General features: G+C 39.4%; 1 protein-coding gene across 37 annotated transcripts in view; it reads left to right on the top strand.

Annotated features, from left to right (window-relative positions):
- LTBP1 (latent transforming growth factor beta binding protein 1) overlaps window positions 1-25,751 on the top strand; it is a 453,402-nt gene that overhangs the window by 298,343 nt on the left and 129,308 nt on the right. For 17 of the 37 annotated variants that reach the window (XM_081590238.1, XM_081590235.1, XM_081590237.1 and 14 more), the window contains 6 exons: window positions 329-428; window positions 1,252-1,350; window positions 10,170-10,295; window positions 12,756-12,881; window positions 13,281-13,403; window positions 17,265-17,384. In XM_081590238.1, the coding sequence (XP_081446364.1) occupies window positions 329-428; window positions 1,252-1,350; window positions 10,170-10,295; window positions 12,756-12,881; window positions 13,281-13,403; window positions 17,265-17,384 (694 nt within the window). The remainder of the gene's footprint in view (window positions 1-328; window positions 429-1,251; window positions 1,351-10,169; window positions 10,296-12,755; window positions 12,882-13,280; window positions 13,404-17,264; window positions 17,385-25,751) is intronic. The other 20 variants (XM_081590239.1, XM_081590236.1, XM_081590234.1 and 17 more) reach the window with 5 other exon arrangements.

Below are 25,751 nucleotides of genomic sequence, written 5' to 3'. Positions count from 1 at the left end.
CCTTGTTCCAGACCAAACATGGGCCTCTGAGCCAAGGCGTTTGTTTAAAATGTCTAAGAGACCTTTTGCTTTGGGCCTCTGGGAAATGGGTGAGGGTGTGAGCATGGGTCAGCACTGCTAGGAAAACTCAAGGGCTCAGTATAGTAGCACATCAATAGTATGTTAAAAAAAATTTTTTTTACACAGTTGCACAAGTTGTGTAGTATCCTGTGATATTTGTTGCCTTTCTAAGAGTAGAATTAATGAAATAAAAATAGTAATATGTAGAAACTAAAAATTCCTACTCTCAGTTCTCTTTTTTTCCCCCCATTTTAATACAACCATCTAGGAAATAGCTTCATTCGATCAAGAGAAAACCAAACTTAAGCCTGGTCAACCCCAGATCTCTCCAGGCATTTCAACCATTCATCTGCCTCCACAGTTTCCAGGTAGCCTGTGTTGATTTGTGCTGTTTGTAAGAGTACTCTGAATAAAAGAGTAAGATGAGGATCGTTGTGTGTCTCTGGTTTTAAAGTTTTAGTCATGAGAATTCCTAAGTCAAGTGAAATGTGAAATACACTTATGTATATTAATATCCTCATATAGTATTAGTGTAAGTATGGTACAGTCGATCCTTCTTTATCTGTGGTTTTACTTTCTGTGGTCAGATACAGCCCAAAAATATTAAATGGAAAATTCCAGAAGTAAACAATTCATACGTTTTAAATTGTGCATTGTTCTGAGTAGCATGATGAAATCTCGCGCCGGCCTGTTCCATCCTGCCCAGGACGTGAATCATCCTTTTGTCCAGTATCCATGTTCTATATGCTTCCTGCCCATTAGTATAGGAAAAACACAGTATATATAGGATTTGATACTATCTGCAGTTTCAGACATCCATTGGGGGGTCTTAGAACATATCCTCCATGGATAAAGGGAGACTACTGTATTATAAGTGTTATAATGATAATTTTTTTTTCACTATTTTCTGTGGTCAGGAGTAGTATATATTATTAGAACATTATTGAGGGTTCATCATTTGATGAAGGGTCATTTTTATTGACTTCTGAATTGCTCTCAGATATTGTCGCTAAATGTGGAAAGCAGGGCTATGGATTAATATCATGACCTTTAGGGACCTATAGCTGTTCTTAACATCCAAGAATTAACTGTGGTATGTTGTTAGACTAAATTTTGCTTACATTTTGAAATGGGATCTCAATGCATATAACAGGCTTTAATTTTCATTTTATTCTCTCCCTCCTCGTATAGTAGTGATTGAAAAAACATCACCTCCTATGCCTGTAGAAGTAGCTCCTGAAGCTTCAACATCAAGCGCCAGCCAAGTCATTGCACCTACTCAAGTAACAGGTAGGTGCAGTATTGATATTGCAGAGTCAGGGATGTGAACATTTTAAATGTAAGGTCAAAATTGTATCACATGTATAAGATCGCTCATGCCAGAGTTAGTCATAAGAGCAAATATTTGGAAATAATCTAAATATTTTTTGAAGGAGGAATATGTTTAAATAAGTTATGGCACATATGCAGTGGAATATCACACAGCTGTTAATGTTTTAAAAGTAATGTCATGAGGAGATGCTTATAGGATAATATTAAGAAATACAGAACACATTGATTCCAATTTTATTTTTTAAAAGTTTATAAACACAGAAAAAGAAAGTTCATCGAAGTGTTTAACCATCCTCAGTTAATAGGATCATGGATAAGCTTTCTGCTCTTCAATGTATTTTTACATATTTTCAAAATTCTGTTTAATAAACATGTTATTTCAGCCATTAATGGGAAATTATAAAGATTTATTATAATTTATAACCAACAGCTTAAAAGTTAATATCCTTAATGTATAATGAGGTCTTATAAATCAGCAATAAAAATACTAATAGAAAAACGAAATTAATATCACCAGATAATTCATAGGTAACATACCAAGAAACATGTATGTAATAGGAAATTTCAACTTTACTAGTAGTCAGAGAATTGCAAATTAAAGTGAGAATTCTTTATTCTTATCAGTGTAATATTTCATTTTTACTATAGTGAAGTCAAGGCTCTCACACATTTCAGAAAGGAATGTAAAGTAGTTCAACCTTTCTGGAAAGCACAAACTGGCAATATGTATCAAGAACTTTAAAAATGTTCAAGACTTTTAACTCAGTAATCCCACATTAAGATAACTAGTATAAGGAAATAATGTCCCCCCAACACTGTTGTAATGGTTTGTATAAATGGACACTTACCACAGCACTGTGTATAATAGAGAAAAAATAGAAAAACCTAAATATTTAACTATAGGGAAATAGACAATTATATCTACATTGAAACATTGTGCTACTACCAATTACTACAGTATTTTTGAAGAATTTTAAAAAACATACCAGAAAATGGTCACAAGATATCGCTAAATACAAGATGCTGCTGCTGCTGCTGCTGCTAAGTCGCTTCAGTCGTGTCCGACTCTGTGCGACCCCATAGATGGCAGCCCACCAGTCTCCGCCGTCCCTGGGATTCTCCAGGCAAGAACACTGGAGTGGGTTGCCATTTCCTTCTCCAGTGCATGAAAGGGAAAAGTGGAAGTGAAGTCGCTCAGTCGTGTCCGACTCTTAGCGACCCCATGGACTGCAGCCTACCAGGCTCCTCCGTCCATGGGATTTTCCAGGCAAGAGTACTGGAGTGGGGTGCCATTGCCTTCTCCAGTGAAATACAAGATGAAGTATGTAAAAATGAAGGATATAGAGTATTAAACCAATTATATAAAAAAAGACATACAGTGAGAAAATATACCAGATCAGCAGTGGTTATTTTGGGAGTGGGGTCTGAGGGGTTTGGATGTTGTTTCATTGTGGAATTTTTTGTGTATTCCACATATTCTGATGTGGAAAAATATTTTTGTAATCAAAGTATCACTAAGGTGCGTCATAATAGCATAAGTTCATGATACCATTGCAGGATGAGGTTGGCAGTGTATATGCTGCTAAGTTGCTTCAGTCGTGTCCGACTCTGTGCGACCCCATAGACGGCAGCCCACCAGGCTCCGCCATCCCTGGGATTCTCCAGGCAAGAACACTGGAGTAGGTTGCCATTTTCTTCTCCAGTGCATGGAAGGGAAAAGTGAAAGTGAAGTCGCTCAGTCGTGTCCGACTCTTAGCGACCCCATGGACTGCAGCCTACCAGGCTCCTCCGTCCATGGAATTTTCCAGGCAAGAGTACTGGAGTGGCAGTGTATATAGGAGAAGCTAATAGAGGAGTGTGCAGCCTCTCTCTGAGTTTTGCCTCTTAAGAAACATGACATTGCATCATTTCAAACAGAAACATGCTTGGTTAGATGTATTAATTAGTTGGATCATGGTGATCATTTCACAATGTATAGATATTAAAATGTCACGTAGTGCACTGTTAAGTACATACAGTTTTTATATGTTTTAAAAAACCAAAGCTTTGACCTATTTTCTCAAAATTGTGGATGCACTTTCTCTTACACACTTAAATTGGTACAGCAGACAGGAAAGTGTTTTTAAGCCACTCCCCTGTCCTGCAGTGAAGTGCAGTTGACTAAGTAGTGCAGAGTCACATCACAGACCCAGCAGTGTGTTCTCACTTACTTCAGCGATACCCTCAAGGTGCAGCTGCACCAGAGTCATGGCCTTCCCACGTGAATGCAGAGCAACTGCTCTTTGGTTTTACTGTAAATGGTGAACAGAGTGATATAGAAATGTTAGCTACTCTAAGTAGTGGGTTGACTCAAATGAATTTTCTGGCCAAATCCTGTATTTCTAGTGATAGAGTGAAATGCTAGTGATTTTTTTTGGTTTGTTTTTAATGGCTGTGGCTAAAATTGTTTTTCTCTGTTCTGAAGTCACAGCTATGTCTACTTATTTCATTAAACCCATCTATGAAAGACTGGGCTTCTCTGGTGGCTCAGATGGTAAAGAATCCACCTGCAATGAGGGAGACCTGGATTCAATCCCTGGGTTGGGGAGGATACCCTGGAGGAGGGCATGGCAACCCACTCCAGTATTCTTGCCTGGAAAAAGCCCATGGACAGAGGAGCCTGGTGGACTGCAGTCCATAGGGTCGCAAAGAGTCAGACACGACTGAGCGACAAACCACAGCACAAGAATGGCTACTATGCCAAGCATACACATATACAATGCACCATCTTAGCTAGCAAGTCTTCTCATTGTTTATATCTGCATTAAAAAAGAAAATTGCAGTCTGTCAATGTGCTAGTTCTTTCAAGTACTCTATTTCCATTTTCCATTGGGAAGACACACTGTCATTTTGTGCCTTTTTAACAATGGCTGACTTAACAGACAGACTTCTTGCAGTTTAGCTTTGTAGAGGTTTGGCTAGATAAATGCAGTTTGATCATTTAAATGCAGCCCTGTGAGGAATAATAAATTGCAGTTATTCAGCTTCAACTGAACTGTGGAACTGATTGAAAAAAATGAAAGTAGTTGTGCTATATGAAGTTGTTAAAAGACAGCTTAATTTGAGATTGGCAGAGATACAGGGCTAACATCTGCTGTCACATGTTTGAAGCACAGATATTTCCTTCCAGGAAACAAGTGACATTGAAATTTCATTTTCATGTAGCATTTATAGGTGCTCTGACTTCCTATAGTAAAAGAATCTTTCTGAACCAATCCATGGGGAAAACATTTTAAACAGTTTTTGAATTTAAATAATTTGCAGTTTTGGAGCTATATGATGATCTGTAATCTACCCTAGAACAAAAGGAATGTTTTGTATCAAATTTAACTGAAGTCAAAATATAAATGTTCCCATTGATTTTGATAAGAGAGCCAGATATGTAGATTGAAGGAGCAATCTGATTGATTCTCTCTGGAACATTAGTCCGAGTTTTTTGTTTCTTGTTTTTTCTTGGAACACAAAGGAGGTAGATGTTGGTCGCTCTTAGTTTCTTCCATGAATTGAAGAAAGGAATAGAATAATAAGTAGGTGTCTAAAATAACCAAAATCAGCCTCACATTGCTCAGCAATGATATCTTTATGATAGTGAAATTGGAAGTAGCCTTTGTAGATTTCGTCAGACTCACTTTGACTTGCAGTAATTATAAAGGGAGCCACATATTTGGAGGGAATAAGGGTGATATTTTCCACTCTGAGCAGCTGAGTTGGTGGCTTGCGATATTATTGGCACACTGTTTCCAAAAAAATGATACATTTCAGCATATAAATTCTTGATTTAGCATAGTGTCTTAGTAGCTCAAGGATAGGTTGGAAAATCAAACCTTTATTTCTCTGGCGAGTATTTACAAAGTGGAAACATCTGCTTCAATTGTTGTGGGACAGTTTATGCTCTTTGTGGGGCAGTTAGGAAGCCAGGGCATTTTTGTAAACCTTTCCATGAGTTGACATTTGATGCCTTCCTCTGCCAGCTCTTCCTAAACTTTCTCCATGGCCCTTGCAGACCAGCCAGAAATTATTCTGACTTTCATGACTGCTTTGTGTAAAGCTTTGTAATCATCATGGCCCAAACGTTGTAAAAACTATTTTGCTCATCAGATCTTTTCCAGAACTCATCAGTGACCCCTTTATAAAAACCTTTGTCCCTGAAGCATATTAACCAGTGTCATGACAGCCTCAATAAACTATGTAGGCTCATGGAAGATGAACTTTGTTGCATGTAAAATCATCATGCTTTAATATTTCCAGCTCTGTTTATTTATTTATTTTGAGTAATCACATGAGCAGGAAAATAGCAAAAGGTCAGCGTATTCATTTTCATATCTTGCCAAAAGCTTTCTTTTTCATTTAATTCTTAAAGACACCAGACTCTTAAATCTATCTCTGGCCTTCTTTCTGGGACAGACAGACCATTTGGTTTTCCATTGGCTTTTGGTCATGACTCTTTTTTCTAAATTCTAAATGGACTCCCGGGAAAGATACAATAAAGTCCTTGGCCTGATGTAGGTGAAGCTGTTTCAGGGGCCGCGTGTGTAAGGGCGGTGCTGCACCCCAGGGGAAATATGTTGGGCATTATGAAGGGGGACGCTTCCAAGAGTCCAGTGGGAACAGTCTCTTGTCTCTGGGAAGCCAAACATGCTTCAGAAGAGAAGACATGATCATTAACCTGAGTGCCCCAGAGACCAATCATTAGTGCTTTCTGTGCAAGGCTGTACCGTATTCCCAGGGTCTGTGTCGATGCCATCAGCACATATGGAGAAATGTATATTTTGACCTGAACTGATCCTTTCTGTGGGAACAGGCTAACATGGCTCCTCTGTGTGAGTGACCTCTTAGAAAAATGTAAAGCATAACGTCTTTGCCACCCAAAATGCAGAGAAAGCCAGAAGCTTTTTTTCTAAGCCTGAAGTTTAATTTTTGCAGTTTTAAGACAATACCATCAGGACTGCCTTTCTGTGTAACTTATAATCAAGAAAGTGTAACAGACCAAGAAGGGAAGTGTAGGAAGAGGTGGTATGAAACACCTTTTGAAAGTTTTAGGAGTATCAATAATTCCTTTTTAACCTTAAAAATGGTGTTGATCAATTTTGGGTTTGTGTGTGTGTGTGTTTTGAGATGTGGTTGACATATAACATTGTATAAGTTTAAGGTATACAATGTGCTGGTTTGATACATTCATGTATTGCACTATGATCACTCCAAAAGCATTAGCTAACACCTCTATCAAGTCACATACTTTCTTGTGTGTTGAGAAAAGTTAAGATTTAGTATTGTTGATTATAATGTGGTAAAATTTTTGATGAGTGGTAAAGAGGAAGCAGAGGTATTTTGAAGTTGTTAATTTTTCTTTTTGAATTTAGAAGGGTGGGATAGCAAATAGATAAACGGGATCTCTGAGGATAAACTGATTGTTACCATTTATCATGTGTATAAAAAATGGGACAAACTAGAAATCTAGAATATGTTAGTAAATATCCTCTCACACTGATGTATCTCTTAGTACCCTCTAGTGGTGTTGGAGTAGCATTTTCTTACATACGTTAGTGCCAGTTGGGTTCAACGTTTTCAAACTGCAGTTTTATATACATAATCTATGAGGTAATCAGCTAAGAATTCTCAAGCTTTCCTCATAAATATTTCAACCTCATAGCTTCTATTTAAGATTCTAAATTGGAAGGAAAGGGCGTTATTGTTCATTTCTTAAGACAAAAGAGTTAAAATTCTTAATCATTTCTTCTATCTTAGAGTTGACTTAAGAAGAAATTATCTAAATATTGGCACACTGGCATAGAAATGTATCTCATCTGAATTAAGCATCACATATTTTTGAAGACTTTATTTACACATGTAAACATTCCATTCTAAAGCTTGTGCCTGAAAAAGGACAGATAAATATTTGGTAATCAATAAATTGGTATGTGTGGGAGTGGGGGCAATGAGTACCCATCAAGCATTTCCTGAAAACCCCAGATGTACAATCTTTTAATTAATTCTGACTACTACTTCCTAGTATATTAAGTCATCTTATAATTTTTCTTTGTGCAAACTTGATCAATATGTCTTCTTTGATTTAAGCAAATGGCAGAGAAGAACATAAAGAAAGTAATTACAAAAAAAATCCAGAAATCTAAATACCATTCATTTTAAAAGGAGGCATCTGCTTACATTAAGAGTAGATGGTTGAAGAACTGCTTCTCACACTATTCTGCTAAAGAATTCTTATAAACAGAGAAGAGAATTCTTACCTAAGGGTCTAGACGTAGAACCTGGAGAAGATTATGTTTTTTACCTTCAGATTTTTGCAACACATAGAAATGATAATTTTTTAAGAAAGACTTTTCTGATTATAGAAATAATAACACTTGTTCATTGTAGAAATTTTGGAAGATACAGGAAAATATAGACAATACCAATCCCCGTAATTGTAACACTTAGATTTATTTTCTTCCAATCTGCTTTTCTGTGTATAAAATAATTTAGATCATATCCTATATTATAATTTGTACCTAACTATATTTTCTTTAAAAATAAGCATTTTCTATCCTGCTTAAGATTATTATATAATCTATACTGTGTATGTCTCATAATTTATTGTTTTATATGGTTATTGTCAGTCACTTAAGTTTAAGCAGTCATTTTAATTACCTATATCTTTAGTCTTTGGATTATTTTTTTCTGTAACTTGACATTATACTGACTATAAACTATTTTTCTGATAGTGAATTAGCGTAAATAGGTTCACTAAAGATATAAATAATTTTAAATGTGCCCTTTTATCATAATCCAAGTGATTTTATGCAAAATACTGCAACTCTGTAGTCATATGCTTCCTTTTAAAGCCTAGCAACTTTTCAAATGACTTGCATCAGTTGTCTTAAAATCACAGCGCAGTGAATAACACTCGATGAAAAATGAATGTGGTTTGGGTTTTGGAGAGTAACCTCAACCCCAATTTAGGTCATTTCCATTTAGGTCATTCATTTTAGTGAATTTTTGTTAAAGCACTGTTTTCCACATTTTTCTTCAGAATTCACAGTGGGTTATTGATGACAATAGCATGCCTGTTTTTCTTTTCATTCAAACCATAGACCCCATTAACAAAGGTGTGTTTTAGCTTGTCACACTTGAGCCCCTGGTCTTCCTCCACTGGGCCATTTCGGGTTACCCATGGTGTCATCTGTTTTAAGTGTTGTTTACTGCATGATGACAGTGAGATAATAGATAATAGTATTATTCATGTGCTATTTCTTCATTATATATTCTTTTTTCCAAGTTATTTATTTATTACTGTGCTGGATCTTTATTGCTGTGCATGGGCTTTCTCTAGTTACATCAAGCAGGCGCTACTCTCGAGCTGTGGTGTTCAGGCTTCTCATTGCTGTGGCTTCTCTTGTTGCCGAGCTCAGGTTTTAGGGAACATGTGCTTCAGTAGTTGCAGCTCATGGACTATAGAGCTAAGGCTCAGTAGCTGTGGTGTGTGGGCTTAGTTGGCCTGTGGCGTATGGAGTCTTCCAGGACCAGGGAATGAACTCGTGTCCCGTGCGTTGCAGAGCGGATCCTTAACTCCTGGACCACTAGGAAAGACCCTGTTATGTATTCTTAAATAACTTCAATAGGAACAACCACAGTAATCAGTAATAATGGCTAATTTTTACTGAGCACATCTACTGTGCCAGACATTGAGCTACATGCACTATTTAGCTTATCTCTTTTGAACCTCACACTCTGAAGTTGGTGCTCTGATCATTCTCATTTATACATAGAGAAAAGTGAGGCTTAGATTGTTTAAGTAATTTGTGCTCTATTATAGAGCAAAGAAAGGGCAGCAAAGTTGGTACCTGTACTCTCAGTCTCAAGCCTGGGCTCTGACCACCAGCTGTACCACCCACTCCCTACTATACTATTATACATCCTTACAAAGATCACTGAGATCAACAGACTATCTTGGAGTGATTCATCTCAGAAGGTCACCTTTGAGTTTTCAGGTCATTTTGGTAATAAAGCATGTTGTGAAGGCCTTCACCCACCGGAAACTCCCCTCCCCTTGCCTTGACCACAGCCAGTGTCTATGAGTGGAGCAAAGACTTCATAGAAGAAGCCAGTCTCATGCAGGAATCAGGAGGAAAGGAAGGGAGGAACTGAGCAGAGAAGATTTGGAAGAAGATTGTATGTTCTACTAGTATAAATAAAATATGCTCCTGTTGAAATTGGCAAATTAAGAATAAGTTGCATCCAGAAGTTCTGCTTTGATTAGAAGTGGTAAATCTTTCTGGAGAATTAATGAGAAATTTGGGAGGAGGTTGAGTATGTTTTTTGGAACTTAAATTTGGCCTGCTAACAAATAGTACAAAGCTGCCATCTATTTCTTATCAGAAGGAATCATGTGATTCAGTCCATCATCCAAAATGAACTGGAGTGGATAGAAACTCATTGATGGACCATCTTGAAAAAGTTCAGAATTGATGATAACGTCCAGGATGGCCTCTTTCTAAATTTCCACCTACTCCAGTTCATCTTAGAAGTTGTCTCATTAAGAATTTTTGATGGCTTTGGCTGTGACTAACTGATCAATCATAAAGTAATCAGATGAGTTTACACTTGATTTTAGAGTGTAAAATTTTGTTTTCTGAATGCATACCTGGCAATAAGGTATTCAGGAAAAACAAAGTAATCGTTTGCAAGGTGCAATGAAGTCTTTGTTTATATCTGTTTTGTCCCACATTTTCTTATTTTTGAAGAAATCAATGAATGTACTGTGAATCCTGACATCTGTGGAGCAGGACACTGCATTAACCTGCCAGTGAGGTATACCTGTATATGCTATGATGGCTACAAGTTCAGTGAGCAACAGAGGAAATGTGTTGGTAAGAAGACACTTTTGGTTGATGAAATTATTAAATATCAAATGTTTGCACATTAAGAACATTGTAATCATGGGGAAAATATTGTTTAATTAAAAAAAAAAATTTTCTCCCTGAGCTAAATGTACTCAAAAAAGAGGCTTGCTTAGCTCCTAGAAGGCTCTTACCTCTTGGTTCAATGCTGCCTGCTTTGCCAAGAGTAATACAGTTACATCAAGGTGGAATAATTTCCCAAAGTTTTTCAGGTAAAGAATATAGACAATAATTAAGAGCTCTAGAACTAGCTATCTATAAACATATTTAGCAAAAATTAATATATCGTGCAATAAAAATGTTTGTGTAAGTTTGTAAAATTTAATTTTTAAAAGGAATTTCTATTCAGTTCAGTCACTCATTCATGTCTGATTCTTTGTCACCCCGTGGATTGCAGCATGCCAGGTTTCCCTGTCCATCACCAACTCCTGGAGCTTGCTCAAACTCATGTCAATTGAATCGGTGATACCATGCAACCATCTCATCCTCTGTTGTCCCCTTCTCCTCCTGCCTTCAATCTTTCCCAGCATCAGGGTCTTTTCCAATTAGTCAGTTCTTTGCATCAAGTGGCTAAAGAATTGGAGCTTCAGCCTCAGCATCAGTTCTTCCAATGATATTCAGGACTGATTTCCTTAAGGATTGATTGGTTGGATCTCCTTGCAGTTAAAGGGACTCTCAAGAGTCTTTTCCAACACCGCACTTCAAAAGCATCAATTCTTGGGTGCTCACTTTTATGGTCCAACTCTCATATCCATACATACATGAAAAACCATAGCTTTGACTCTACGTACCTTTGTTGGAATTTCTTTATTGAAAATCAGTATATGCTGACAAGAGACTATTAATGGATTTATGATGTAGGGAGCTCATATATGCTTCTTTGGGGAAAAATGTATCTCACAAAGCAGTGTAAATGTGTTAAGTCATTTTAATGTGTTAACATTAAATTTAATATCTTTTTTAGATAAAGGAAGTTCAACAATAAGAGTTATAAGGCAAATATGGAGTAACAAAGGGATATACCTAATTAAACCCACTTTATGCTGAATTCCATTATGCAAATATGAGTTTTGCTATTTGGTTTTGCATATATATGTGGAGTGAGGTGTGAGGGGGACATCTACTTGCTCTCTAGTATGACTGTTTCTCATGAATTTGCATGCATGAGATGTATTATGTTTAGAATCACAAGCGTAAAGTTGAAAAGGGCAGTCAGTCGAGATGATTCAGTCTCGCTTTACCCATGTGCACTGTGAAAGAGTGCTTATCATGACGTTGCTGACTGCCTTTGCTGAGCTGGCCTGGGATTTGCACAGTGAATTCCAGCACTTCAGTTCAGTTCAGTTCAGTTCAGTCGCTCAGTCGTGTCCGACTCTCTGCGACCCCATGAATTGCAGCACGCCAGACCTCTCTGTCCATCACCAACTCCCGGAGTCTACCCAAACCCATGTTCATTGAGTCGGTGATGCCATCCAACCATCTCATCCTCTGTCGTCCCCTTCTCCTCCCACCCCCAATCCTACCCAGCATTAGGGTCTTTTCCAATGAGTCAACCCTTCGCATGAGGTGGCCAAAGTATTGGAGCTTCAGCTTCAACATCAGACCTTCCAATGAACACCCAGGATTGATCTCTTTTAGGATGGATTGATTGGATCTCCTTGCAGTCCAAGGGACTCTCAAGAGTCTTCTCCAACACCACAGTTCAAAAGCATCAATTCTGCGGCGCTCAGCTTTCTTCACCGTCCAACTCTCACATCCATACATGACCACTGGAAAAACCATAGCCTTGACTAGACGGACTTTTGTTGGCAAAGTAATGTCTCTGCTTTTAAACATGCTATCTAGGTTGGCCATAACCTTCCTTCCAAGGAGTAAGCGTCTTTTAATTTCATGGCTGCAGTCACCATCAGCAGTGATTCTGGAGCCCAAAAAAGTCAAGTCTGACACTGTTTCCACTGTTTCCCCATCTATTTCCCATGGAGTGATGGGACCAGATGCCATGATCTTAGTTTTCTGAACGTTGAGCTTTAAGCCAACTTTTTCACTCTCCTCCTTCACCTTCATCAAGAGGCTCTTTAGTTCTTCTTCACTTTCTGCCATAAGGGTGGTGTCATCCGCATATCTGAGCACTTATTCCAGCACTTACATGACTCCAGTTATCAGGCAGGTCATTTTGTGTTGACCTGAAATCTTTCTTTTGAAAAACCAACATCATAGCTGTAGCTTGAACTTTCAAAGCAGCACACCATACATGTATTCCCTCTTTGCAATAGCAGCCCTTCAGGTATTCAGGGAAACTGACTGTATTCCTTTTACTGTTTTCCTCACTTATAAGGTGGGACAGAGGAGACAGAATGCTAGTATTTCATGAACAGAGAGTCTGAGAATTTCATGCTATGCTAATCCTTTTATGTATCTTTTTGTTAACAGATATTGATGAATGCACTCAGGATCAACACCTTTGCTCCCAGGGACGCTGTGAAAACACTGAGGGAAGTTTCTTGTGTATCTGCCCAGCAGGATTCATGGCCAGTGAGGAGGGTACTAACTGCATAGGTAATAGCAGTGTTCTTTCTGATGCGTAAATTCCCTCATGTGGGTTTCTAGCTCCCCTGATTCCATCAGTCCAGGGCCCATTAAGACAGCCCAGAATTTATTATTAAACCCATTACAACACAGTAATCTGCTAGATTCTAGAAGATTAGAAAATGGAATTTCTTCCCCCAACACTTTTGAATGAGGAATATAAAATGTGTGCAAAGACCAGTGGTGTTAAATATTTCTTTTGGATTTGAGTAAATCCAAATCACCCAATTGTTTGGAACAAATCAAAGAGATAATAGATAGTAGGAATCAGTCGCTTCATTCTTCACTTTGAACTAACCTGGGAAATGGGAGAGGTTTGAAATTAGGTTTTGGGAAATAACACTCGACAATGTTTTCTGCTTTGCTTAGATGTCGATGAGTGTCTGAGGCCAGACGTCTGTGGGGAAGGGCACTGTGTCAATACCATTGGGGCCTTCCGGTGTGAATACTGTGATAGCGGGTACCACATGACCCCAGGAGGCCACTGCGAGGGTGAGTCTGCTGAGAGGATGGGGAGGCCACCGCTCTTCTGAGGGCAGAGCACACATGTCCATGAAACGCAGGGCTGGTTCCAGAACCTGGAGGTGGTAGGCACCTGGCCTGGTACGAGTTTTCCTCCACTGCCAATTCGTGCAGGACACCAGCTCGCCCAGGCTCCGGTTACCTCCCAGAATCAAAGCCTCTTTGCCTCTTTCCCTTCAGTGACTCTGTCTGGGTCTTTTTCTGTCTTCTTCCTCTGTCTATTACTCACTTCAATATCCACCTTCCCTGGTAGGTGGAGTGACATCACTTTGTAGCAATGAACTGCAGAGGATCTTAGTACAAACCCAGACTTAGTCACAGTGTCTGTCTGCGTCATTCACCTGGGGACACGATGCAAGTGTCACCTGTGTGAACTTTTTTTTTCAACCTTTTCATCTTGGTCCATTCCTTTGTCTCAGCTTCTTTCTTTCGCCTGTGTTCCAGGACTTGCTTGTAGACTCTCTACAAAAATGTTGTCTGACCAACTACAGGTCAGACTCCAGCTGTGCCAGATAAAATTTCTTTCATGCTGACCCCAGCAATGGATTTGCTCTCATTGTAAAAATGTCTTGAAGAGTTTTGAACATTTCAAAGTTAGGATGATTAACCGTTGAATATTTCTGTTTGTGTATGTGTCCCAAGTCACATGGGTACTTTTTGAAACCACTGCGGTACACTTTGAATAATTATTTTTGTGAAGAAATACACTGAACCTCTGCTTCAGTCTTCATGGAAATGTGAACAAGACAAAGGATCAGGGGCCTTTGGACACTTTCTGAGGAGCCTTGGTGTGGGGTTGGTGCTGGTTCCACATGGTCGCTGCCTGGCTACCTGACATTTAGCCTATTTTCAGACATGTCTGAGCCTCCAGAGCTCGGGAGGGATAGGCTGGTTGGGGAAGGCTGCTCTCCACTGTTTCTTGGCTCCAACATGTTGGTTTTTTTTCACAGTTCTAATGACCAGGCCTGGAGGGAGAGCTCATTAGACACTTTTTTGGCAGCCTACACCTGCCTCACTTGCTGGCCCCTTGCCTCAGCCCCTGAGTTATCTGGAGAGAAGTGGGGAGCATTTTATGTTACTGCATCAGCTCCCTTCAGAACAGAGATATGAACTCTTCCCCTGATGGCTGCAGGCCTTGGGAAAGTGCAGGTGTGAAGCGTCCCTGTTCTTCTCTTACGGGGACTGTCCCTCTGCCCTGGAGGCCGCTTGAGGACGAGTAGAATGGAGATGATGGCTTTTCAGCTCATGATCCCCACACTCAGTAATTGTCTATCTTGGGGCCAGTTATGTAGGCCCTTCAGAACTTAGTTCTTCATCTGTGAAATGGGAGCCATGCAGTTAACTTTCAGGCTCGTGCAGGTGAATAGGTGTTGCAGTATGTCATATGGTGCCTGTCACCTTGTTAGCTCTCAAGAACTACTAGTTTTCCTAAACTTCCCCTTTCCCTGACTCCTTTTGTTTTTGCATAGATATTTTCAGAAAATCTATAATTGTTGGAGTTTTTTAGAAAAAAAATGGGGCTTAAGTTTATATGACAAGCACTTAATATGCAAAACTGTACTTCCCCAAAAGGTCAAATACAGATCCTCAGGTTCTTCACACAGACTGAGGATGGGAAGATAAAATATTTAAGGAATTACTACAGGTTAAGGATGCACAGTAGAAAGGAGTAGGAAAGAAAGTTGAAGGTAAGTAAGTGAATGGAAAGGAGACTCTTCAGTAATATTCAGTGCATGGAAATTATTTAACAGAAATCTCACCAGCATCCCCTGAGTTAATAATTATATAATTCTATCCCTATGAAAAAGCTTGAAATGAAGGAGCCAAATAACGTGGCTGTTTTCTAATTTCAACATGGACCAGAACCAAAGGTCCCTGGGCTTCTGGCTCACTGAAGATTTTCTCAGCTGTCACTGACAAAGTTGCTTTCAAACAGCGCCAGTCTCCAAGGAGTCTACTGTAGCTTACAGACATTATCTCATGCACCCTTACTTTATTCTCTGAAGGTATTACCAGGCAGGTAGTCCCTCATTTATAGATGAGGGAACAAGCAAACAGGTGAGAGCAGCAGGAAATCCAGGGATGTTACTCTCTTATGTTGCTCAGCATTGGACCTTATTTATCAGACCAGCCTATCTCAATGACCTTCTCTGACTTAGCAGTTGTAGTTCCATTTTTTTTTTTTTTTAAATCCCATCCAGAGAAGAATGTAATGCTGTTTCGAAAATTAAACTGGCAAGCATCATCTTTTCGTAGAACAAGAAGTCCCAGAACATCTGACCTAAAAAAAAAAAACACCACTGTGTGTCATTGTCTATTGGCAAGGATTTTTTGCTGATAGGAAAAAAAATTGCAACATTGACCTGGTGCTTATTCTATTAATAACATCTTTTACTTTAAGCATCTTTTCATACATCTCTAATGATACATAATGGGAGGTGATTTCTGAGAATTTGCCAGAATGATGACATCAAATACCCATGCATGTTCAGTGTATTCATTATATATTTCTTTCACTTTTTTTCCTGAAAAATCTTGTTTAAATTTTAAGTGTGATTAGAGGTCCTATATATATCTTATATCATGACACTTAGACACTGAATCCACTCACTTGGAAAATACCTGTTTCAGTTGGGGCTTGTACCCAGGTGTTAGTACTCATTTTAAATGGTTGAAATGTTACCTTTTCATTTCATTAAATGGTTAAATGGCACCTCTGTTACCTTTCCCCCTATTTTATTGTTTTACCATTCTTTTTTTTTTTTAGTTGGAGGGTAATTGCTTTATAATGTTGTGTTTGTTTCTGCTGTACAACAATCAGTCAATATTGATTGCTGTACAAATCAATCAGAACTATATATATATATATTCCCTTCCTCCTGAGCCTCCCTCCTGTCTCCCGCCCCCATCCCAACCCTCTAGATTGTCAGTAGGACACAAGGCTTGGCTCCCTGTGTTATATGGCAGCTTCCTTCTAGCTATCTCTTTTACACATAGTGGTGTATGTATGTCAATGCTGCTTTCTCAATTCATCCCACCTGCTCCTTCCCTAGCTGTGTCTACAAGTCTTTTTTCTACATCCACATCTCCAATTGTTTGACCATTCTTTAAAAAGTCTGAAGCTATTGTATCTCTGCCACAGTTCTGTCCATATTTAAGGTGATTTTTTTTCTCCTCACATTGAAAAGAACAATGATTAATAACTTTAGTTAGCCGTGAATGTGAAAAGCAAGGTATATTTTAAACCAGAATATATTACCCTATGATTATTCACCATAGTTTCTGGAAAATCTTGGAAGTATTTGATGAGTTCATTCTCTCCTAATGTTCTTTGTTGACCTCCAAGGAATTCCTATCACATGAAAAGTTTTAAATTATTTAAACCTCGGATGTTTTGGGGACCATGAAGCCAAAGCAAGGATTTCCCTAGAGTACCCCATTGTCTGCAGAGAGAACCTCTAGCCAGGTGGATAAATGGCTTCCTCACTGTTGTGTTCATTTCTTGTATTTCTTTCTGGCAAACCAGACTATTACTTGAAAGATGTTGATGTCCAAAAAGTGGTCCTAGAGAACTGCCAACTCACAGAGTGGAGAGATCTGGGCCTGCCAATTGGATAATTGGGGCCAAGTTCTTCCTTGAAACATATGTAAATATTTCAATCAAGTTATACCTGGCCATACATTCTCACTGAGTGTTTAAATGCACACCTCGTGTTTCACTTTTCCAGTTATGGTTTTCCCCACCAATCTTTTTCCCCTTTATCACACAAATCAGTTCATGCTTTAGTGTTCTGATAAAATGTCTGTGACCTAGCTTTTTTATTTTTTCAGATGTTGATGAATGTTTGACTCCAAGCACTTGTCCAGATGAGCAGTGCGTGAACTCTCCCGGATCTTACCAGTGTGTTCCCTGCACAGAAGGGTTTCGAGGCTGGAATGGGCAGTGTCTTGGTAAGGACTGCTGCTGCTGCTAAGTCGCTTTAGTTGTGTCCGACTCTCTGCGACCCCATAGACGGCAGCCCATTAGGCTCCCCCGTCCTTGGGATTCTCCAGGCAAGAACACTGGAGTGGGTTGCCATTTCCTTCTCCAATGCATGAAAGTGAAAATTGAAAGTGAAGTCGCTCAGTCGTGTCCGACTCTTAGCGACCCCGTGGACTGTAGCCCACCAGGCTCCTCCGTCCATGGGATTTTCCAGGCAAGAATATTGGAGTGGGGTGCCATTGCCTAGAGTGGACTTATTGTAGTCGTGTGTCTTCTGTCTGACCGGTTTTCTGACAGAGTGGTATAATGCCAAGTGAGCTGTCTTTCAAAATGGAAAAAGGTGAGAGAGAAAAAGGAATGTAACAAACTCATGTCATTTAGAGAAAAGTTGTAAGTAACTTTTAACCATGTTCAAAATAAGAAATTGAGTGGACATGAAGGAAGTAAGATTTTACATGAAACATAATTCTGATTGAAACAAATTGTTACCCCTGATGTGATTAATACTCAAAACCAAATAAAATATTGATAATAAGTGCCACAAAGAGGAGAGAGGTGGAGAGCAAAATGCTTAAAAAGAGAAGGTATGAGACGGAGCTACCACAGACTTATAGAATCAAGAAATATACACAAACTTGCAGCCGAAGCAGCAAATATAGAAAGAGAAATCTGAACTGATTGCCCATTGATGCTTTTGAGCTGTGGTACTGGAGAAGACTCTTGAGAGTTCCTTCGATTGCAAAGAGGTCAAACCAGTCAACCCTAAGGGAAATCAACCCTGAATATTCATTGGAAGAACTGATGGTGAAGCTGAAGCTCCAATACTTTGGCCACCTGATGTGACGAGCTGACTCACTGGACAAGACTCTGATGCTGGGAAGGACTGAAGGCAGGAGGAGGAGGAGACGACAGAGGATGAGGTGGTTGGATGGCATCACTGAGTCAATGGACACGGATCTGAGCAAAGTCCAGAATATGGTGGAGGACAGAGGAGGCTGGTATGCTGCAGTCCATGGCATGGCAAAGAGTCGGACATGACTGAACAACAGCAACCCCTTATATTTGTTCATTCATTCATTCACTCAAGTATTTAATGAATACTGAGGCACTGAGGAAGATAATGACTCTGCTTTGCTCCTGATTATTTGTGCTCTAGTCAGCTTTCTCCCCTTAATGGTTTTCCTTTGTGTTTCTGTTCACCGTGTGATCTTTTTCACAAAAGCTGAACTCTTTCCCACCCCATGCCACATTCTGACAACGTGAGTTGAACTTTTCCATCCTTCCTCTCTTCTTCCTTTTTTTCTCAAATACTGTATAATTCACTGTCTATACATAGAGTGGTGTGCTTCCCTGATAGCTCAGTTGGTAAAGAATCTGCCTGCAATGCAGGAGACCCCAGTTTGATTCCTGGGTCGGGAAGATCCCCTGGAGAAGGGATAGTTTACCCACTCCAGTATTCTTAGGCTTCCCTTGTGGCTTAGCTGGTAAAGAATCTGCCTGCAGTGCAGGAAACCTGGGTTCGATCCCTGGGTTGGAAAGATTCCCTGGAGAAGGGAAAGGCTACCCACTCCAGTGTTCTGGCCTGGAGAATTCCATGGACTTTACAGTCCATGGGGTTGCAAAGAGTTGGACATGACTGAGCAACTTTCACTTTACTTACATACAGAGTGGTACTCAGTGCTGTGATACACTGAGGGGCCAAACAAAGTACCTTGTTCTTTTGTTTGTTTTTAATTATTTTTATTTTAAAATTAATTTATTTATTTTAATTGGAGGATAATTGCTTTACAATACTGTGATGGTTTTTGCCATATATCAACATGAATCAGCCAGAGGTATACATGTGTCCCCCTCCGCATCCTGAATCCTCCTCCTACTTCCTTCCTCACGCTCTCCCTTTATGTTGTCCCAGAGCACCAGCTTTGGGTGCCCTACTTCATGCGTCGAACTTGCACTGGTCATCTGTTTTACATACGGTAAAGTATATGTTTCAGTGCTATTCTCTCAAATCATTCCACCCTCTTCTTCTCCTACTGAATCCAAAAGTCTGTTCTTTATGTCTGTGTCTCTTTTGCTGCCTTGCATGTAGGATTGTCAGTACCATCTTTCTAAATTCCATATATATGAGTTAATATACAGTATTTGTCTTTCTGTTTCTTACTTACTCTGTTCTGTATAATAGGCTCCAGGTTCATCCACCTCATTAGAACTGACTCAAATGCATTCCTTTTTATGTGCTTGGTCATTCAGTTGTGTCCGACTCTGTGACCACGTGGACTGTAGCCCACCAGGCTCCTCTATCCATGGGGATTCTCCAGGCAAGATTCCTTTTTATAGCTGAGTAATATTCCATTGTGTGTATGTACCACACTTCCTTATCCACTCATCTGCTGATGGACATCTAGGTTGCTTCCATGTCCTAGCTTCGTAAATAGTGCTGCAATGAACATGGGGTACACGTGTCTTTTTCAGTTCTGGTTTCCCAGAACTTATGCCCAGCAGTGAGATTGCTAGGTTGTATGGCAGTTGTAGTCCCAGTTTTTCAAGGAGTCTCCACACTGTTCCCTATAGTGGCTGTACCAGTTTGCATCCCCAACAGTGTAAAAGGTTCCCTTTTCTCCATACCTTCTCCAGCATTTATTGTTTGTAGACTTTCTGATGATGGCCATTCTGACCAGTGTGAGATGATACCTCATTGTGGTTTTGATTTGCATTTCTCTAATAATGAGTGATGTTGAGCATCTTTTCATGTGTTTATTAGCCACCTGTATGTTTTCTTTGGAGGAATGTCCATTTAGGTCTTTTGCCCACTGTTTGATTGGGTTGTTTGTTTTACTGGTATTGAACTGTATGACTGTATGTTTTGGAGATTAATTCTCTTTTAGTTGTTTCATTTGCTATTATTTTCTCCCATTCTGAGGGTTGTCTTTTCACCTTGCTTATAGTTTCTTTTATTGTGCAAAAGAGACATGTGTTAGGAAAGAGGGTTCTTTGATGTTACAAGAGCATATGATAGAATGAGTTGCCTCAAGGAAAATTCTTGAGTTGAGGTTTAACCAGGGCTTTGACTGGGGAAGGGGATGGAAAGAAGATTGTTTTGGACATTTGGTATGTGCAAGGGGCTCATGGAAGGAGGAAGCAGATCATGTTCCAGAGGCTGAAGAGCTAGTGTGGTTGTAAGACAGAGTACAAGGGAAGATTTGCTGCAGGGGGAAGACAACAAGGGGAAAGACCATGCCGGACCCTCTTGGTCCTATTAAAAATGTTGGTCCTTATTCATAGAGTTCTGAGCTGTGTGGGTGTGTTAGAGGAGATGGGACAGGTAGATTTGGCAGAAGCACTTGCAGTTTCAATGCTTTGGACTCCTCCTGAGGCAGCATGAGCTGAGCCCCTGTACCAGGTGTGGATAGCCCTCCACCCTGAATCTTATGCCCATTCCCAAGGGTCTCTATCAGTAGACTTGTGAGGTGTTGATCTTTGGGAAGAAGGTTTTTGTTTGTTTGTTTATTAGTTGCCTATTTGATAAGCTTTTGTTTATATAATCAGTGCTGGTCAGAAAGTGCATGTGGTTTTAATTTTCCCATTTGGCATAAATTTCATAGTTGCCTATCAAGGTTCCATTCTTGTACTCATTTTCACATACCAATGCATATTATAATCCAAAAGTAGAGCCTGAACTTTACCTTAACTAACTAAAATTCACAACCATGGCATAAACATAGCCCTGATTCATGAATTTACTAATGGAACGTGACTGATCAAATTGGCAAGTGATTGCTCTTCAGTGTAAATGCGTGGATCCAGGCTGGGGAATAATAATATATGAGTTCTTACACCAAGATGTGTGCAATCAATCTGATTGTGACCACACTGCTCCAGCTGAGTGACAGAAACAAAGCACCTCATTTAGCAGCCAGATTAGCAGAATCATAAGCAAAGCTATTAGGTCACCATGTTACTCACCCCAAGTTACACACTTGGCCACTTGGCCAAGCAGTTTTGCATTGCTAACTAAGGTCACACATTTCCCATTACAAATAGGCCATGTCCTTTTTTCCCTTTTGCTTTGGGTAGAGTTTCGGATTCTGTGTCATCTATTGATCAAGCTTCTTGTCTGTGATGTAATTGCAGTGCCATCCATTGTTCATTTTGAACTTGCAGTTTTTGTAAATTTCTCCTATGGGCTTTTGCAGATTGTACCAAAATGGATTTTTCCATCTTAATATTTTATGGCAGACGAGCTTTCAAGTGTGAAAGTTGAATATGACAAAAAGCAGATATTGCAGAATACCTTTCTGTTCAGATTGAGCCAATGAATGGATTGGATTTTTCCACAGTACTCTGACAATGCTCATGAATACCCCATCGTATCTTTTTGGCTTTGTTCCTTTATTCATTTTGTTTCTCATCTTTGTACTTCTGGTACTCTAAACTTTTCAGAGGGTGTAGTCCTACCTAAGCTTGTCTTTGAGTTGAGCTCATCCATAATACAACCTGACCTATATTTATTTCTCTATTTGCCACTTTCATCATTGAATACTGTATTCCTACTATGAGTCAGGTATTTTGTTTTAGACCCTGGGGATTGAGAGTGGACAAAATAAATTTCCTCCCTTCATTGTACTTAGACTCCGGAGCTCACAAGGAAAAAAGTAGAGTATAGGGTATGTCAGGGGTGATGAGTCCCATGAAGGAAAAAAGCAGCCTAAGGGATTAGGAAGTGTTAGAGCTTCTGTGGAGGTCAGCTGCTGCTAAGTTGCTTCAGTTGTGTCCAACTCTGTGCGACCCCATAGACGGCAGCCCACCAGGCTCCCCCGTCCCTGGGATTCTCCAGGCAAGAATACTGGAGTGGGGTGCCATTGCCTTCTCCATATGGAGGTCAGGGAAAGCATCAAATGATAAATGATTTACCAAGTGTTCCTTGCTGTTCAGCTGTTCTTGTGTCTAACCATTAAATGTGACTAGTTTGAGGCTTCCTCTATCCTTTTAGTACAGACACCTTAGGGTACATTGATGAGACTTTTTCCTTCAATTTTTAATGTATGAGAACATGAAAGACTAAAAAAAATTCCCAAATCTCATTGTTTGGAGAAAAGTCCTACACAGGGCATTTGTTAGTTTTCATCTGGAGAGATGACAATCTGTACCTTGCAGGGCTGTTCTGTAGATCTTAGTAACCTTCTTTTTCTACCACTCTACTCTCACAGCATATTTTTAAGTTATTATAATTAAACCTAGACACTGTTGTACAGAGTAATACTTTCTTTGGCATTATGCTTTTATATATATATATATATATATATATATTTAAAACTCATTGATCTTGATGTCCATTTGGCTCTTTTTTCTGTTAAACAGAATTAAGAATTAAGAATGACCATTTTGACCCTTCTGTTCTACAGGGATTTAATGCCAGTTAGTTATACTTTCTCCTGCTTTTGCTGACTAAATGGTGAACTTACTGAAACCCTTAATGGCCTTTTTGTATTCATGCCATGTATACTGGATCTTACTATTTGATGCTGCTCCTTGATTTATGAATTAGAGCAGGAGTTGTTTGGTGCAGAAACAGGTTAAAATGTTAGCAGGTATTGTCTGAGGGTTCATCCTTTTTCCTAGCATGAACCCCCAGGCAACACCTGCTATGTTTAGTTCAGGGCATCTGATCCTTCATTCTCAATAGTTTATTGTGCACTTTCAAAATATCTGTCCCTCAGTGCTTTTTTGGCAACCTTTGTTGGCTCCTCTGTTAATGAAGCTTCTTTTTTCAAGTTGTGGATTTCGGTGCTCTCTTGAGAGCCACTTTCATCATTTAGCACTGTATTCATTGGACCTCACATTCAGCCTGGAGATATTGCCCATGCGATCCCCACCTCTTAGAATTATTTCATCGCCTTGAGTTCTGGCCAGTTCTCTCTGGCTGCTTTCAGTCAGAATCTTTCTTGAAAGAAGCCAGTGTGTCAAGTCCTCAATTTACATGTTTCGCTTGTCTCAGGAAAGCTAAAGTAGCCTGATTCAAACCTGACTAGAGCCATCTCCCAAAGGAAATTTCTCTAACATTTAATTGTTTTAGGGTATATTCAGTAACTCTGATATATAGATCACGTTTCCCTGAATTTGAGCAGATTTGGGCTGTATGGCCTTTCTGAAGCTTAGTTTTAATATCTGTAAAATGGGAATTGAAGTACTTTCTTCATAGGGTTTATTATCAGAATTAAATGTAATATGGGGCTTCCCTGGTGCCTCAGATGGTAAAGAATCTGCTGCAATGTGGGAGACCTGGGTTCAGTCCTTGGGTCGGGAAGATCCCTTGGGTAAGGGAATGGCTATCCACTCCAGCTGTATTCTTACCTGGAGAAGTCCATGGACAGAGGAGCCTGCCGGGTTACACTCTGTGGGGTCACAAAGAATTAGACACAACTGAATGACTAACACAAGAAATGTTATCATTCTTCTTCCCCAACCCTGTTAGCTCTGTTTTATTTCCATTGTCCTGAAAGAAAGGGAATGGAATAATAACTGTTATCTGTTAAAGTAAATTATATGTCAGAGTTCTGTGGATAATTGTCTTTTCTTTGGCTTTCTTTAAGCTCATCTCATAGAGTTTCTAACTCTCTGTCATAGAAGCTTTCTCTTATACTTTTAATTCATCTTAGTTTTCTTTCAACTTCTGAACATTTTTGTTTTGCTGAAATATACTTCTTGAGAATCACAAGGTTTCTCCACAGGGAGATTGATCGTCCCTAACAAATGTTTCCACTTCTACAGTACTGACATCTTTCTTTGGCTTCATTTTCTTTGCTCACCTTCACAAAATACAATATTTATCACCTGGTAGATATGTCAGCTAGCTTTTTTGAGTTTATTACCTTGTTTTATAGTTCAGTTTGTGACAAACCATGTGTGACCCGGGAACACAAAAATTTCTGAGATTTTAATCAAAGTAATCCCTCTTTGTCGCCCATAATTAAGTTGGTAGGTCTTCAGCGTTTGAAGAACTTCATATCATTCAAACCACTTGACAACTGGCTAGCCGCAATCTTAACCAAAACCAGGTACAGAAAATTTGCAGGATAGATATGGAGAGCTCCTTGTTCTAGGAGTTCTTTTCACCCTAAGATTTCTTTTCTGATCTTAAGATTCACTGTTAACCTTTATGGAGTATATGAATATTCATAGACTTAAATGAAATTGAAGACTTTAGTCCTACATTTATTCTTCTATCAGATGGCAACTGAGCTCAAGGTCTACCTTTTGTAGATAATGTGCAAGGATCAGTCTTATCCCTGAATCATTATGTGCTAAAGGAATCTTCTAATCAGTCAGTAAATAGTTTAGTAGAGCACCTGCCTTCATATGGGCTTCCCAAGTGGCTCAGTAATAAGGAGTATGCCTGCCAATGCACATGATGTGGGTTCGAGTCCTTGGTCAGGAAGATCCCCTGGAGAAGGAAATGGCAGCCCACTCCTCTTGCCTGGAAAATCCCGTGGATAGAGAAGCCTAGCAGGCTACAATCCATAGGGTCACAAAGAGTTGGGACATGACTGACCACAGAGCACACACTGCCTACAAGATCTGTTAGATGTCAGAGAAGACGTGAAGTTGTAAAGAAGCAAAACATAACAAGGTAGGATGGTGGTTATAAGGACATGAGGATAGAGGAGTTGGGGAGATGTTATTAACGAGTACAGACTTGGAACTAGTAAGTAAGCCTGGAAATGGAATGCACAGCTTAGTGATTATAATCAACAGTACTGAATTAGAAATCTCAAAGTTGCTAAGAGACTAGAACTTAATTGTCTTCATCAGGAAAGAAATGATAATTGTGTGACATGATAGAGGTGTTAGTAATACTCCAGTAAATGTTAATAATTTTGAGATAGGTATGTCAAATCATCCCTTAAGCTTGCACAGCTGCTTTTCTTGAAGTATAGTTGTGGCTCAGCTGGTAAAGAATCCGCCTGCAATGCAGGAGACCTGGGTTCCATCCCTGGGTTGGGAAGATCCCCTGGAGAAGGGAAAGGCTACCCACTTGTATTCTGGCCTGGAGAATTCCACAGACTCTATAGTCCATAGGGTTGCAAACAGTTGGACACGACTGAGTGACTTTCACTTCACTTTGACTTCACTTCATAGTTGATTCACAGTATTATATTAGTTTCACATGACAACATAATGATTTAGTCTTTTTAAAGGTTATCCTCCATTTAAAGGTTTTATGAAATAATGGCTATATTTCCCTATGTTGCCCATTATATTCTTGCTGGTTAACTTACATATTATTTTAATGTCAGTTATATCTCAACATAAAACCCCCAAAACTACTTTTGAAGGTG

Source organism: Giraffa tippelskirchi, chromosome 4, assembly GCF_054371585.1.
Source record: "Giraffa tippelskirchi isolate mGirTip1 chromosome 4, T2T-mGirTip1v1.2.pri, whole genome shotgun sequence".
Lineage (NCBI taxonomy): Eukaryota > Metazoa > Chordata > Mammalia > Artiodactyla > Giraffidae > Giraffa > Giraffa tippelskirchi.
This window is presented reverse-complemented; position numbering and strand designations above follow the sequence as displayed.